At 46.4% G+C, this 16,601-nt stretch overlaps 1 protein-coding gene across 3 annotated transcripts in view; it reads left to right on the top strand.

Annotated features, from left to right (window-relative positions):
• The window catches only part of ESRRB (estrogen-related receptor beta), a 46,523-nt gene extending 31,401 nt beyond the window's left edge, over positions 1-15,122 (top strand). For 2 of the 3 annotated variants that reach the window (XM_010292115.1, XM_010292114.1), the window contains 4 exons: positions 1,414-1,524; positions 2,178-2,339; positions 8,328-8,597; positions 14,878-15,122. In XM_010292115.1, the coding sequence (XP_010290417.1) occupies positions 1,414-1,524; positions 2,178-2,339; positions 8,328-8,597; positions 14,878-15,122 (788 nt within the window). Of the gene's footprint in view, positions 1-1,413; positions 1,525-2,147; positions 2,340-8,327; positions 8,598-14,877 lie in introns of all 3 variants that reach the window. The other variant, XM_010292116.1, reaches the window with a different exon arrangement.
• The last annotated feature ends 1,479 nt before the right edge of the window (positions 15,123-16,601 follow it).

Here is a 16,601-nt window from a genome sequence, read left to right as displayed (position 1 = left end):
CTGCTGAACCTCCATGTGAGTGTTGCTGCTGCCAGAGAGATTTTGCTGTCAGACAGGGTAACTGAGTGCTGTTGGCCCGGCTGGTGTTGGTTATTCTTGCTGTGTTGGGGGCTGTTTATACTGTCTGCCAGTCAAGCTGGTTTGGGTGCTGCAGCCATGAAGACTAGCAGGATCCAGATGTTATGGCAAGTAACGGTTTCATGTGGTGCAAATGGGGCTGGTGTGAGCATTACAGTAAAAGCTTTCTCTTTTCCATGACATAGTAAGCACAGACACAGTGCCTCTTTCTAGTGTAGAATATTTGTCAGCAGACTGCTGTTTTTTTCAGGCGTACAAGTTGTTCAAAAAGTGCCAATTCAAAACTGATTTGGAATGTTTGCTTTCAGTTGTTTGTGTTTATGCAGTGGATTGATTGCAAAATATTAATGGCTCAATTTGATTAGTAAATGTATCACATAATTAGTTCCTGTGATCAGACTAGATAAACTCATGTGTGTTTCTAAGGAAATACTTATGTAGTGTAAATTCAAATTTTGATTATATTTGAATGCTCCTACATTTACCTTGAAAGATTTAATTATTTTTTTTGGAATAGCCATTTCTCCCAGCAAGACTGAGTTACCCAATTTCACAGGAACTGATTACCAGAAACCATATGGTTGGCCAGAAATAACTGACAATTGGACAAATATCTATGGCTTTTTTCACAATTTGTTTTTAACATTATATTTTTGTACTAACACAGCAGTTCAGCTGCTGTTCCTGGTCTATTGATGCTGCTATAGTGTTTTTGCATGATGACAGTCACTGGTGCTTCCCAGTCACTGGGAACTGTTTTCAATGTGCTGTTTCCTTTATTGTAGTAGAGGCTGTTTCTATTTATTTGCGTTCTACTTTTATTACAGTTGCCTTACTTGAGCAAGGCTGAAACATCTTTGTTGAATTCATAGTTCATAATCTATTTGCTATAGGTCACTTTTTCAAATATAAACAGTGAGAGGTCACAGAACATTTAACTTCTCATTTCTAAGAACAATCTAAAAGCTTATTTTTATAACTGCAGGTTTGATTGACATTTAAAGTCTTTCTTTTGAAAAGCAAGATCATCTAGAGGGCATTGAGGTCTGAAGCTTTTCATTTGCCCATCAGATTGATGGTGATTCAAGAGTGAATGTGTTAATTTCTGTCTTCATTAATGTTTTGAATAAAAGTAAAGCTCACAGCAGTGTGGTTAGAGCTGGAAGCAGTCTAGCTGGTATTATTGGGATTGCTAGGTTCAGCTGAGATCTCAAGTGTTTGGGAGAGGGAAGCTTCCTGGAGTGTGGGGAATGTCTTAGTAAATTTTAGCATCTGCATGTCAAGGTTCCCTGTGGCACTAAGGAATCATCAGGATTTATCTTGTTTTACCTGCAGGTGTTCGTCTGGATCGAGTCCGTGGAGGCCGTCAGAAATACAAGAGGAGACTGGATTCTGACAGCAGCGCTTATCTGAGCCTACAGATCCCTCCCCCAGCTAAAAAGCCACGTACGTATTGGTCTTGAATTGTGGTCCTCTGAGCAGCCACTAAGTTTCTTCTTGTTGGTCTCCCAAAACATACAGTAGAGCAGTTGTCACTTCTGATTCCCATATCAGTCACCAGCACTAGGATTTTTTTCTTAAGATCACAATGCAGAGGTAGTTTAGGTACACCTGAGGTACAGCTCAGGTGCTGTATTCATTGTACCTAGGGTTAAATACCAAACCTTTCCTAGGAGATTATGTAAATTCATTTAGTGATGTTCTGATCTTTTCCTGTATCCAAGCTATGTTAACAAAACTGGTCCCATGCTGATTTCTCTCTTCCGTACTGCCCATGGTTCTCTAAACTTTTCCACATTCCACCAAATGATTATTCGTGCCTCTTTCTCCTCCCCTTGTTGGACTTACCTGAGACAATGGCTGACAATCTTACAGTAGCCTCCTGCTTTTGTCATCTCTGTACAGAGCTGGTTTGGCACAGGCAGATCACTACAGCTTGTGTAGTTGCAGGGTAGTCTTTTCCTGTTGTGACCAAAACCATTTCTGAGGTCCTATGGGCACTATAGTCATGCCTTATCCCAGGAAGGTCCTTCTAGAAACGGCTGTTATGAAACCTTATGTCATGAGAGATACAACAACTTCTCCTTTGAAATGTGCAGTGACCAAGATCGTCTCCCACCTGCTGGTGGCTGAGCCAGAGAAGATTTATGCCATGCCTGATCCAACCATGCCGGAGAGTGACATCAAAGCCCTGACAACGCTCTGTGATCTGGCAGACAGGGAACTGGTGGTGATCATTGGCTGGGCAAAGCACATCCCAGGTAAACGGGGAATTACAAGGGTGTAAGCATGAACAGCAAAGGAAGCTATTACTTATCACTGTGTTTATCAGTTTTGTCTTCAACCAGGATTTTTACATATAGTGATGAGTGGAAATTACTGTCACAGAAAACTGCTTGTGGTGGGCTCTCATTGGTAACAAACTCCAGTATAGCCTATGGTGTAGGTGCATGAATTCATGACTGTATGTGTGTGCGCCCTGGGATTATGCAGAAGGCTTTGAGATGATATGATAAAGTTCTCAGTTGTACCTGGCATCAAGTGGCACAGCAAAAGCACTTGGGAAACAGCCCTTGGGATGGTACAGTGGACTTCAGTGATTTTGCATTGCATCAACATGGCCTCTGTTGTGTTTATAGATGAATAAATCTTGTGGCAGTGACTGGACTTTACTGCTAATGACAAGGCAGGTACCCACCCTGCCTGTGGTGGGCATACTTGCCCAGACTCAGGAAAGCTTTTGCTATACTGGATTCATCACAGGACAAGTCCCATTGGGATGGAGGACATAGTCACTACTGTCAGCGAATCTCCAGGCTTCTATGCTGACAAATAATGAGGACAACTTATTGGCAAGGTGACTGGCCTCAGAGGGCGCACTGGCTATATCCAATGAGTGCCTGTACAATTGTGTGACATAGCAAGTGTCTCACACCTGCAGGTAGGATGGACCTAGGCTGAAGGAGCAGACATGGCCCTTGAGGGGGTTCTGGGGACAAAGATTTGGACTGGGAAGGGAAAATGCCCCCTCTTTCTAGTTCCCCCCTGCCTCCTGCCAAAAAAAAGATAGGTTGGATTTGGTTGCGGAGAAGGTTGGCCAGGGAACTTAGAGGATGTCCTTGGGGTTTATGTGGCTGCCGTCCAAAGACTGCTTCAGAGTCTCACTATGAACAGCTTACTGCAGCTATCCCCTGCCTTCTGTCCCCCTTCCTTGTGTCAGGAGAATATCTGAGAATATTCTCAGCCACAGGATCACAGGATTTAATCTATATTACACATTATCTGTGTCTTCCACTGGATGAGTCTGTGTTCTCTTGCTTTGCTTCTTGGCTTTAAGCTTTTCCTTGTTTGGTGAGGCATCTTAGCATGAGTGATCAGAGAGTTTAGTTCTCCCATGTATTTTGTTTCTCTTTGTAGCTCCTCTTTTGGCTTTTTGGTGGCTGCTTCTCTTTTTTCAGAGGGAGTATTTCCCCTGTGACTGAAGGGTTAATAGTTTCCTGGGCTATATGGAATATGGACTGTTATGTGGTAGGACTATAACGTCTGGATAAACTTTTTTAGGGCAGTGTTTCTGAGTAGAGGTTAATCTCAGTGGTACCCTTCTTACACGAGATCTGCAGGGATTAGACCCATCGCTAGTGCTGGAATCCATCTGGGGCTGATTCATCACAAGTGGGGTTACAGTGGCCGATTAGGGAACTCAGCCTGGATTGCTCTACTAACCCAGTACTTGGGGTGTTAACAGGAATGGTTTTAATGCAATGCAATTAGCTGCTGCGGCTGTCCAATGAGGTGCCATTGTATTTTCTTCTAACCTTGGCTATTTATGTTCGCACAGGGTGCCCTGCTGTACTTCCCTAGCTTGCAGTTGTGGGATGAGCGTGGGATGCTCAACTCTGAGTTCCTAAAGAGTTTTCCAGCCTGCCATGGTGATACTATCCCAGAACAGGAGTATAGTATAGATTACTCCTGCACTGTGAAGGCGGCTCTTCCTCTTCTTTCTGAAAGGCAGGACATACCTGCCGTCATCTCAGTTTTCTGTGTATGTCTTCCTTTCCTGTCAAAGAGCCCACAACACAGTAACAGCCATCAGCCTGGCACAGTTCAGACCAACAGCAGTATTATGACAGAACTGTGTGTACAGGAGAGAGCTCAGGGATAGTTACGCAAGGGAGCAGTACTGAGAAACAAATGCAATAAAAGTTCATAAAAATGGAACAAAATACCCTATAGTTCTGAAACAAGTATGAAACATACTGAGTTAGGCAGCAAGGGGGCAGAGCAGGGCAGGGCCAGGAGGCTGCCATGTGGCTAGATTACCCATGCCCTGTATTTCTGCCTTCAAAGGATTTTGAGCAGAACAGGACATTGCTTCCTGTGTGCACGAACTCTTGGATGGGGAGAGATGGAGAAAGGAGCAAAAGTCACATATACCTGCCTTGTGTTCACACTGGGATTAGTAAAGAACAGAGTGACGCTAAAGTCATACCAACCCTTCAGGATCCCACGTGTCGGCACAAACTTCTACCCTGCAGTGTTAGCAAATAAAATCACTTAAGCTTAAAGTCATTCTCCCATGATAAAAAGAAAGCATGATTTAACAGTGTTTAGCAAATGTTATTAGCTGAATAACCTTATTAGCCATTAGCTCAAAAGCCACACTTAGCCAGTGTGGAGTTGTCCCTTTCTGTATGAGGCCTGCTCCCCACTGCTCACCCTCCCCCCTGTGCTAAATGTCTTTGAACAACATCTACCTTTTCTGTGTGCCTTGATACAGGGAGACAAGACTTCTCTCGAGGGGCGATGACGAAGGCTCTCCCAGGGTAGCTGTTGTGCTGTTCTCACTAGGAAGACGTTAGTACTAGCACAGAATGAAATATGGCAAGTGGAGTGACAGCAGCTGTGTCTGGAGTGGCCTCAGATCCTATAATTACATCTCCCTTTATTACCTCTGCTAATGGCCCTCCAGGATGACAGAAATGATAATAAATTAACAGATTATGAACTCCACTTGCCACAAATTATGTGACTTTTTTTTTTTTTTTTTTTTTTTTTTAATTCTGGGAGCTCCCACTGCCAAACCACTGAAATAAAAAAAGACACAAAAAATAAAAAACCTGAATGTCACATCAGCTATTGCAAATAAAGCAGCTTTTCTCAACCTGCACCTGGGAAGGAGGGAAACATGCATGCAGCTCTGTGCTAGAGATGGAGGCTCCTCTTTTGGGAGCTTAGGGAGGGCAGTTTAGCATTCAGCATCTTTCAGAATAAGACCTGAGGAAAGCAGCAAGAAACAAATCACTAAGTAACTAAGTGCACTGTCTGGATGCTGTGCCATCAAACTGCTCAGGAATGCAAAAGGGATGGATTCTAGGAATTCCTGGGAGCTATAAGACAGCGAGGCAGTTGAATTTCACAAATAGAGGTTCTCCAGTGTTACAAACTTATAATAGCAAGCCTGTGATTTTGGCCAGGTGAAATTAGCATTTGCCTTTCCTAATCTCAAGTTTTATAGTATGGGAGAGCCCAGATTATATGATCTTCCCTTGTCTGTGCAGACTGCAATGATCCAGGTGCAGTCCTCCAGCACTTGCATTCTACATGTGTAAACACTGGAGGAAAAGGGTCCTGATTCTGTCAGACATTTCAAGTCCAAGCTTGGCACCACAGCACTCCCTCCCTCACGCCCACCTGCCGCAGCTGAAGTTGTAGGTTACCTGGGAGTGCTTTTGGCAGGGGGCTTTCCCAGGTGGGTAGGGCAATTGCAGCTGGCTTTTCTGTTCTCCTTGGCACAGGGTAAAGCATGGTCTCTCCTGTGCAATTCCCGCCTGCCATAACTGCCTCTGCGAAAGAGTGATTAACAGAGATGCTAGGGTTAAGTCAGTTTTTCTACTTTATTCTCTAGCAGAAAAGCATGAGCCGTGTCTGTCCTGAATCCTCTCACTAACTACATGACTGTTTTTCCTTCTTTAACAAATTTCATTGGCAGACTGCAGTGAGGTGATGGCATAACCCCATTTTGTAATCCAGATGGGGAATGAAGATGCAGAAAAGCCACATGACTGACCCAGAAGCTGGACTTAAGGCAGCAGCCTAAATGCCGTGCTGTTCTCCGTGGTCAGAGCCAGGAGAGGGGTGACCAAAGGAGAGATGACAGGTGCTAACAACTGTAACAATGGCTGTGCACAGCACCATTAGCTCTGTCTCAGGGCTAATCTCATCAGTTCCCTGTGTAGCAAGCAGGAGACCTGGGGAAACAGGATCCCAAACTTTCGAGCTGCATCAGCCTGCACACAGACTCAGTTAGGAGGGCTGCATTCGGGAGCAGCACAGTACTGACTGCAGTAGGTAAGGGGCAGAAGGGTGAGGCAAAGGACAAGGCATCCCTGAAGTACTCACAGCCTGAGCAAAGGGTGGGATTCGCCCGGTGCAGGGCTACGTGGATCACAGGCTGTGCTGTACAGGAATCAATCTCACAGTCATGGAGCTGGATTTGCAGCTCTTCTGCCCAGTAGCCTGGACTCCTCTTTAGCTGTTCCCTCTGGCCTCCTCCCCAATGGTTTATTGATTCTTTCCTCCCACCCACGGCTACCCTCAGACCTTGCACACACAACACGTGACAGCTGATTGGTATCTGTTAATTAATGTGGCCTGGGGCCTCTTTTCTATTCGGTGGCCTGATAAGGGAAATTGGATGTCCGAGGACTGCCAGGCCATTATCACCCTTTGCTTCCCCTGGCAACACAAACACAAAACATGGCGTAGTGATAAATAAATACCACTAACCCACCCTTCTGCCTTCCCTTCCCCAGCTGAGATAGTGCAGATAGAAAAAGAGAACCCACAGTCAGTCAATATAGCAATCATCAGCTCTTTTGTTAATTGCCAACTTGATAACAAGAGAAATCAAATGATCATCATGGTGGCTGGCTAGCTAGGCCCGGATGCGGGGCCATGAACTGTGAGCAGAGGGGGCTGTGGGATAAAGGAGTCCTGGTGAGCCTAGCGCACAGCCAGCAGGGCTGGGAGGCTCCTGGACAGAGGCTAATGAGCTCACAGGCCTCTTGGTGAGCCCCAAGGCTTAAGAAGCATCTGGGGAGAAAACTGGAAGGGGAAACTGGTGGAGCATTGCCCCCCAGCTGAGAGGTGCCTGAGTGTCCCATTCTCTCACAGCCCTGGGAACCTTTAGATGCAAGGAGCTGCCAAAAAGCACAGTCCCTACCTGTCAGTGGTGGGCAGGAGATGCCTAGATGGGACCGACATGCTGTGCTTGGCATCCCTGTCTGTAACGGCTGTTGCACAGTGCCTGTCTCCCACGATCTTTGTGGTCTGGCCTTCAAGGGTACCTGGTACAGAGGACATAACAGACACAGCTTTCCTTCCCATGCACTTATTTTTTTTCCCCTTGGGGCAGACAGTGCCTCTGTGTTGGCCTCTCCACTTTCTTAAGTGGGCCCTGGGGCTGTCAGAGTCTAACTCCAGATAGTGATTACTCTTTCTGTATTTGAGGAGGATGAATTGGTTCACTGCTGGGTTCTGGTTCGATTACTTCTGGGTTTGGCTGCGATTTAGGTACTTGTATGGCACCATAAAGGTGTTTTTGACATCAGGTAGTGTTGTTGGCTGTGGGGTGCAGAAAGTTGATGGTGTGGAGCATGGAGGGGAGGTGATGAGGAATAGAAGAAGATTACGTTCACAAACGTATTCAGCTTTTGAATACATTCCGGTGCTCTGTTGTGGCAGGACATTTTCTCACATTGGCCAAAATGAGAGATTGTGGTATGCTTGTAATTCAGGCCTATGTCATTCCCTCCTATCTCATCAGATGCCCTCTTTTCTGCCATCTGGAGCTCTTCTCTGCTCTGGTCAGCTGGGGCAGACTAAATAGGCTGCAGTACAAAACTACAGAGGAACAACAAGCAGGACAATGTGGTACAAAACAGTTGCTGCTATAGGAGAAGCAGAGATCATTGAAAAGAGGTTATCATTAACCTTGGGTTGCCATAAATGCAGTCAGAGCATGAGGACTCCTGTTTGAGGCTGTGAGTGGGCATGGGAGCAAAGAGAAGGGTAAGGTCCATGTGTGCTGATTGCTGCAGAGACTGAGTCACTAAGCTTTTTGGTTTTTTTGAAAGCAGCAGGCCAACGGTGGAGAGTGCTTGGGTGAATCACAGGGAAACTAAGGACCCCAGGCTCCTAGAGGTGTTGCTGCACACCCGTTTGACCCTGCTTGTCTTTTGCCTTGTCAGGGTTCTCCAACCTCTCCCTTGGGGACCAGATGAGCCTCCTGCAGAGCGCCTGGATGGAAATCCTCATCCTGGGCATTGTGTACCGCTCACTGCCGTATGAGGACAAGCTCGTCTATGCTGAGGACTACATCATGGATGAAGAGCACTCGCGTCTGACAGGGCTGCTGGAGCTCTACCTGGCCATCCTACAACTGGTGCGCCGCTACAAGAAGCTCAAGGTGGAAAAGGAGGAGTTTGTCACGCTCAAAGCTCTGGCCCTCGCCAACTCAGGTACAGCCCTGGCCCAGCCAGCCTCACAATCAGGGAGTCCAAGGCCCATGCTGTTATCTGGCCCGGGAGGAAGTCAGAGCCTGCTGCCTGAGACTGTGCTCTGCCTGTGTCACACAACATCCTCAAAGCTCTCCTGTGTCACAGAGCAGAACCTAAGCTGAAGAGCAGGGAGAAATGAGCCTTGCTACTGCTAAAGCCCTAACTGTGCTCTGGCCATGTATTAGGGAATGGAACCAGGCAGGGAGGGGCTGGCTGCTGATTTCTGGCAGTAAAGAAACGCTGTGGAGCCCTTCTCCACTAGCCAGCTGACTCCAGGGCCATGAGTTCAGAAAAGAGACTGTGGGCCATGCCTGCATCCACCACAGTAGTGTTGGTCAGTTCCAGCAAACAGAGAAACCCTGGTCCCACTTTCAAATCCATGGGGTGGGGGCTGACTGGTCCTGCCCTGGAGTTGTTCACTGACCACAGACGCTGAATCCCCCTTTAACTATGAGTGTGGTTCTGGATGGCAGAGGATAAGACATGCTGACAGAAGCCTATTGCCTGTTTTGTTTCTTCATGTGAAGAGGATGAGAAAGGCCAGGGCCCTCAGGCCAGTGCCTTCCATCTCAGTCTGGGGAGGGCTGCAGCCCTCAATCCAGCAGGCTGTGGGAGACACAAGAGGTGCTGTGCGCTGCACTGATGTCGCACAAAAGCCAGACATATATTTTCTCAGGAGTCCCTTCCGAAAGTGAAACTGCTAAAGCTACTGTGTGACGAGGGCTCCCTCTACATCCCTTGACTCTCATTGTCTCACATCAGATCTCCTTGCGAAACTGCATCGTGCAGGTCACAGAGTTCACCCTTGCAGCCTGGCAGTGAGTCCAGTATCTGTGTTTCATTAAAGCCGCCTTCCAGAAAGACACCCAGTGTGAGGCTGAAGGGATTAAAAGAGGGGGAATCTACATCTTTCATGGTAACTGACTTCAATAATTAATTGTTCTCTCAGTTTAAAAAATAAGTGAAAGTTACCATATCTTTAACATCACTTTGCCTGAGTTCAGCCTCCAAATACTGGTCTTTGTTGAGCTGTGTCCTATGACACCAGGTCTTTTTACATCTGACAGCTTGACACGATGAAGTTCCTGTTCCATAGTTGCATTCCTTGGCTATAGATCCATTACTTCAAGTGTAAGCAAGTGGTCCAGAATGCTGTGAGGCTGCCTTATCCTCACAATTTTACACCACTCTGTTCCTCTTTGCCATTTGCTAAGACATATGTCTCAGTAGCAGCAATTTGAAAATAAAAAAACTACTTACAGCTCATTGATAAAAATGTTGAGTAGCATCTGTTTTTTTTTACTGATCCCTGTGGATTTCCACTAGAAAACTCCTCCTTCAAGGATGATTCACTACTATAGCTACTTTGAGTTATGTCATCTAGCCAGTTACTAATCAATCGAAAGTGTGCTTTATTGATATTGCATAGTGCTAATTTTTTAATGAGAGTGTCCTGTGGTGCTAAGCCAAGTGCCTTATAAAAGCCCGAGTCTATTATATCTATGCAGTTAACTTTATCAACCAAACTTGTAATCTCATCAGAGAATGAAATCAGGTTTGTTTGACAAGACCTCTATTCCAAAGTATTGTGTTGACTGGCAGTAGTTGTAATACCATCTTATAAATCTTAATTGAACGTCACTTTTTATTTTTTCCTTTATTTTGCCCTGGTTCACATCAGGCTAGCATGGAAATTATCAGATAAGATCTAGGAAAATACATGCATTATTAGAACTTTTCCAGTCATCTTGAATTTCTCAAAAATACCAAGAATTGTTAGTCATTAATCTGCCCTAGATGGGCCTCAGCCAGCAATTTTAGAACTCTTAAAGCCATCCAGCTCTGCTGCTTTCTGGAAAGTTTGTCCCTAACAGATGTCTAACATCTTCTTGCATAAACAACAGACTAAGAAGTCTTAATCATGTTCATATAACACAGGTACATAATGCTTGTTTTTTCTAAACAAACAGGACAGGAATACTCACTGAGAACTTCTGTCTTGTCTGCACTGCTATTAATAGTTTAATCATCTACAGGTGAAAAGAGGCCCTCCTACAAATGGTAATTTTTCTTCTATTTCTTAAATATTTATAAAACTTCTTTATTGTCCTTAGCCCTTCCAGCCATGGATTTTCCTCTGATGTCCTTCACTTTCCTTATCGATTTTCTACACTTCATAACTTCTGATTCATATAAATTGCTATCTAGTTCCCTTTTTCAATTTCTCATATATTGCTTTTTAGCTCTAATTGCTGCCTTCACTTTGCCACTGAACCAGGATGGGCAGATGGCCAAGGCTGGCCTCTCTCGATTGTGGAATGGTGGCTTTTGGCGACGTAATCAACTCTTCTTAAAGATCCTTCCTCCTGTCTGCCAGGAAGGTCACAGGATTAAACAGCAAGAAGGGCTCCTCAGAGAAGCTGAAGTGCTAAGGTAGTGGTTGTGACAGAGTGACAGGATAAGTGCCACACCGGGACATTATCTGGCCTATGCTATGATCAGAGACGCTGCAGGACCTGAGCCTTGGTGCTGTCAAGCTCCTCACAGTGCAACAGAAGCACTCTGCTGATGTTGCTCACTGTGCTGTCAGATCTAAGCCCAGGGTAAGCTTTATGGGACAGTCTGTATCAGGAGTGGAGAAACTGAGCAAAGACAGAGCAGAACAACCGACACTGATCAGCGCCTTTGGGGTTCTGCTTCCAGCGCTGTGGAGTAAAGAAACCAAGGTAAGGGTCAGGAGGCACAGGCCAAAGCACACTCTCACCTGGATGGGAAAAGCCATTCTGACTTCACTAGTGCAGCTAGAAGTGCAGCTATGTAGGAGCATAATCCACAAAAATCCTGCTTTGTTACTCATATTGAAACATATGAAAGTAAACCATAAAGACATACACATAAAGAAGCTAGAATATAGGGCAAGTGTATTTTTGTAACGTAACCTTCACATTCTTTTAATATAAGTTCTTTTTCTTAGTGTATTTTTGACATGGAGTAAACATGCAGAGCCTGCATGTATGTGGTCGCATGCAAACAGATGATTCCTAAAACAGTGGGAATGCAGACTACCTCTGAGCCAGGCCTCGGCTCCCTTGGGTCAGAAACAGGGTTTAAAGGAGAGCACTTATATTAGCACCTGTGCTGCCTAGACCTGCTTTCTGCCTTGCCTCTCATATAGATAAATTCCTGAATTTCCCCTGTCTCTGCTGGGTGTAATTGCTCATGCAACCTGGCTTCTAGAGACTTTCCTCTCTTCCATGCAGCCCTGTGTATATTGACCCTTTGTTTCTAAGAATTAAAACAATTGAAAACAGAAGTGTGAGATCGCTCACTGTTCACTAGAGGAGAAGCTGACAATAGGCCACCTTGCCAGAGCTGTGGCTGATCTCTGAGTCCTCAGTGTGATGCACCAAAGACACACGTGCTGGGACTGGCAAAAATAACTCAAATGAACTCTGTCTTTAGTAAGTGCATTGTAGAGAGCTGAGAAATGAATTCTTAATGCCCAGAGCAGCAGGCAAGTCCCAACAATATGATCACCCATTTCCTTGACAGAGTAGGGGTGCTGTAGACTTAACTTGTTACCCTTCAGAGCTGGCAGTCCATCCTTAGGCATTCCTAGGTCCTCTTTCCTTAGGAATACAAATTGATCAGCCTGTGTATGGAAGAGCCTTCCAGGTGAGCATACAGCACATGTTCAGTTAAGGACATTCCAGACTGGCCAAACCTTATCTCCCCTTTTTTTCCCCAATGCATTTTAGTGCTGAGATGGAGTGAACAAGGTTCTGGATCTAGCAAGGGGTTGTGTAGCAAACTCTGTATGAATGGGTCCTGTGAGGTTCCTGCTCCTGCCAGAAGCTGCAAGAAAAGAGTTAGGAGAGGAGGCAGTGGGCCTTGTCCATTCTCACGCTTGCCCTGTACACCATGCCAGCAGTGCTGGAGAAGGGCTGCTGACATAAAGCCTGACTTCTAGGCCAGCTGACCCTCAGGGACATGGCCAGGCAGCCTCCCTCCACCTCAGTGCTCTGACAGCTGTAAAAATTCATAGCTATTGATTTTGTAATTAACAGTTTATCAATGCCATCGACACCAGCTCACTGATGGATTGCAAGGAAATTAATCCTGCAATGTTATTTTATTTTTCGCAGTCAGCTGCCAATTTTGAGCTTCTTTCAGCAAAGGGGGTGGGTGGGGTGGGGCTGGTTTTGATCTTTATTTCCCCAATTTCTTCTCCCTGTATACGTCTAGTAGACTCATCACTTTACAGAAGTCAGGTGCCAGAAGGGCACAGCTTTGGGATTCTGTCTACTGTACAGCAGCATCAGTCCTGACAAACAGAGCACTGACTTTGACCTGAAGCATGGCTCATTGCCTGGTGCTTCCAGCACCCGGTGGGATCTGCAAACTCTGATGGGCTGTGATTACTTCTCCCCTTTGTGTCCCTAGTGAGAAGGACATTAAACAGAAAGGCTGGAGGACATTTCTGTCTTCAAGCTCCAGCTCTTGATGCTTCCAGTCTCCAAAATGACCTCTGCAACTTGGCAGGAAACAGATCCCACTCACTTCTCCTGCATGGTGCATGGAAATTTTCCAGAGGTGCTACCTGGCTGGGAGAAGTTGCCAGACTGACTTAGCAATACGCTTCTCCCTCCCTACTTTTCAGAATCAACCTCTGTTGGATAGCTCAGGTCACTGTGGTGACCTACCAGCCCTTCTCTGAACTTCTTTGCCTGGTCTCTTGGATACAAAAAGGAAATGCAGAAAGAACAATCCTTCCTCAGTAGGCTTCTTGGAAATACAACCCTTTAATATCCTCCAATTAGTGCATTCCTTCTAAACAGCTTCTTAAACAGCTTTCTTGCTAGACATGTTTCTCCAACTGTTGTAATACTATTTATGATGCACAATTTATAAAGTATTTACTGTACATGTATCTTATGAAATTCAGTCTCTAATTTGTGTTGTGCTCTCTGTAGAGATGACTTATATTTCTAGACAGATTTTGGCACTTCAGTCAGCGTTCCTCCCCTTCACTGCTGCCACACTGAGGAACCCATGTCCTCACATTGCTGTTGTATGTGTGTGGGCTGAGCCAGAGCACTGCTACACTGCAAAGCCCAGCTGCAGTGGCAGATGGTGCAACTAGGTGTGTGCATGTGTCCTTGCTGTCCCTTTGCTGCTGCTTCTGGATTCGTTGCCCTGTGGCAGAAATCTTTATCAATGGGTTCAGTATTGATTAAAACTCTCTGAACAATGAAGGCAAGGGAACAGTGTCTCCAGCGCTGTCAGGGTTGTAAGAAAGAAGCAAGTATCAGCAAGACGAAAAGGAGAAAAACCTTCAGCGATGCTGTGCCTGGTTAGCTTCTCAAATCTAACCTCTCTGCTCTTTGGTGCTGCCCTCTGTTACCATGGCTTACCTACAAGTTTAGCAGCCTGCGTTCAACTCATGTTCCCCAGCTCGACCCTGGACTGGGTCGCTATCGGCTACCTTTGCCTGAAGAGACACACCAAGGAGCTGTGCTAGCCTCGCAAACCCTGCTAGCCCCTCCAGAAGCTCATAGAAATCTAAGTGGCAGCTCAAGGGAAGAGGCCTTGCAGGAGGTGCGGGTTTCCTTTACTGAAGCAGGAAGCTTGCTGAGCAGCTGCTGGCAGGCTCTGAAAACAGGGGCATATGCACAAAGGTCGGGCTGGCAACACCCCTGGGCACACTGGTTGTGACCTACTGGGGCTTTTCTGTCTTGCTGACACCCTGAGCAGCTGCATGGCAATTAGGCAGTTTAGACAGATGAAGTGCTATAGCACTGTTAATTATTCTTAATGAGATTGCTCCCAAGTGGCAGCACAGCAGCTGCTGCCCCTTGCAGGGTGACTCTCCCCATAAGGAGCATGGAGGGCAAGTGACTGTGCAGGTCACAAAGGCCCCTGGCTGACCCCTGCACAGCCTTGGGGTGGCTGGCAAAATGGGCAGCACACAAAATATGCAAAATGGGCACAATGTGTCACCTACCCCTGGCAAGCTTACTGTCCCTGCACTGCTAGGGCCAACTTGTTGGGCTGATGCTGAACTTCACAGCAGCGGCACTAACACCTGCCAGCAAGGTGTTTTTTCCCCCTTAAGAAACAAAACACTACACCAAAAAATACACACACAAAAAAAGCAGGCATCTTTAGCTTCAGGACCAATTAAGGATTTCCTTCCTCGTGCCTGACTTGTCTGTTTGCTGTCTTTTCTCCCTCCCCCCAGACTCCATGCACATAGAGGACATGGATGCAGTGCAGAAACTCCAGGACCTCCTCCACGAAGCCCTGCAGGACTACGAGCTGAGTCAGCGCAACGAGGAGCCCCGGCGAGCAGGCAAGCTGCTCCTGACCTTGCCTCTCCTGCGGCAGACGGCTGCCAAAGCTGTGCAGCACTTCTACAGCATCAAACTGCAGGGCAAGGTTCCCATGCATAAACTCTTCCTAGAAATGCTAGAGGCAAAGGTCTGACAGCCCCAGCGCCAGCCGACAGTGGCCGGGGAACAAACTAGAAACAAAGATGCAGACAATGGAGCAATCCAAACAGCAGCAGGAGCCACCGCCGGCTTTTATCTCCAATCATTTATTATGGAAGAATTATTTAATGTCTATCTGTCGGCGTGACTGCAGAATCTCATGTACAGGAGGGGGGAAACTTTTAATCAGTCACCTGTTTCTCTTTTTTTCATTTGTTTTCTCTGTGGGAAATACCAGAATATGCTCTTGCACTTGTTGAGGCATTCACTGGGGCTCAGCCCCTCTGAGCAGTGATGTTCTCAGCTCTGTCCAGGCTGCCTGCTCCCCAGCTCCCTCCGCCAGTGCTGGAGGGGGAGTGGGGACGGAAGCAGGAAGAGAAGAAGAATAGAGTCAATATAAACTTTGTCTGCTGGTGTTGTGAGGGGTCAGACAGGAAGGGAAGCAGCCAGGGTCCTTCATTTTGTCACCTTTCTGGCTCTAACCATAGAGCAGATGCTCCTTTGGAGAAGAATGCTGCTGGACCTCTCCTGATCAAAACGGCTGCCTCCCAGGCTCCTCTAGCAACAGCTAACACTTGTACATACAGGCCCTACTTCTTACTGGGAAAAATGCTCCTAACTGTGTAAGATATTCTGCGACCTTGTACAGTGTGTCATTACACCTGGCTAGTCCCTCCCATGTACAATCCCCGCAGGCCCCCAAAGAGGTAGGATGTATGACCCTGAGAGAATGCAAGTCTCCTTTCCCAGGTGGCAAGACAAGAGAAAGGAGCCCAATCTTACGCTCCAGCACTGGGTTGACTTGATAATCTCTGCATCCTTTCCTATGTGGTGCTAACTACAATTCTTCCACACTTTCCACCCTGTAGTGTATCATCAAACCTGCCTCTTCAGCTCAGCTGAGTGCCATTCCCCACTTGTTCCTTGTGGCAGAGAACACAAGGCTTTGTCTGCATGGTTACTGCCCAAGTATAAATACACCCCAAACCCGGGCTTTCCTAGACTTCATTAAAGTGATAGCTCTTTGCCTCCACAAAGATTCAGGCTTATTGCCAAAAGCTATTTAGGAATCAAGGGCACTGCTTTTTGGACCAGGCAGCTCTTGAGCCTGAGAGATTGCTTTTTTGTGGCAGCCTAGGGAAATAAATTAGAGGGTGGCATCAAACCCCCAGTATCTCAACTACTGTCTTTCCCTGCCTCATCCCATTATCCTCAGCTAGCATTGATTATACCTGGGCCTAGTAAGAGGTTCTCTTGCTGATGGGAAAACAAATACCTGACCTTGAGGTGGTGGGCGAAGGAGTGGGAAAATGCTTATTTATTTACTCCTCTCGTGTAAACAGGTTCATGCTGCCTCCAAGCCCTGGTTTAGATCTGCTGTCTAAACCACAACTGCTGCGTTCCCAGTAGCCAGAGGAACATGTGGGTGACTGACAAAACTGGCTGTTGGCATTCTCTGAGGTTTTGTTTTCTA

The sequence above is a fragment of the Phaethon lepturus genome, unplaced genomic scaffold (genome assembly GCF_000687285.1).
Source record: "Phaethon lepturus isolate BGI_N335 unplaced genomic scaffold, ASM68728v1 scaffold4078, whole genome shotgun sequence".
Taxonomy (NCBI): Eukaryota; Metazoa; Chordata; class Aves; order Phaethontiformes; family Phaethontidae; genus Phaethon; species Phaethon lepturus.
This window is presented reverse-complemented; position numbering and strand designations above follow the sequence as displayed.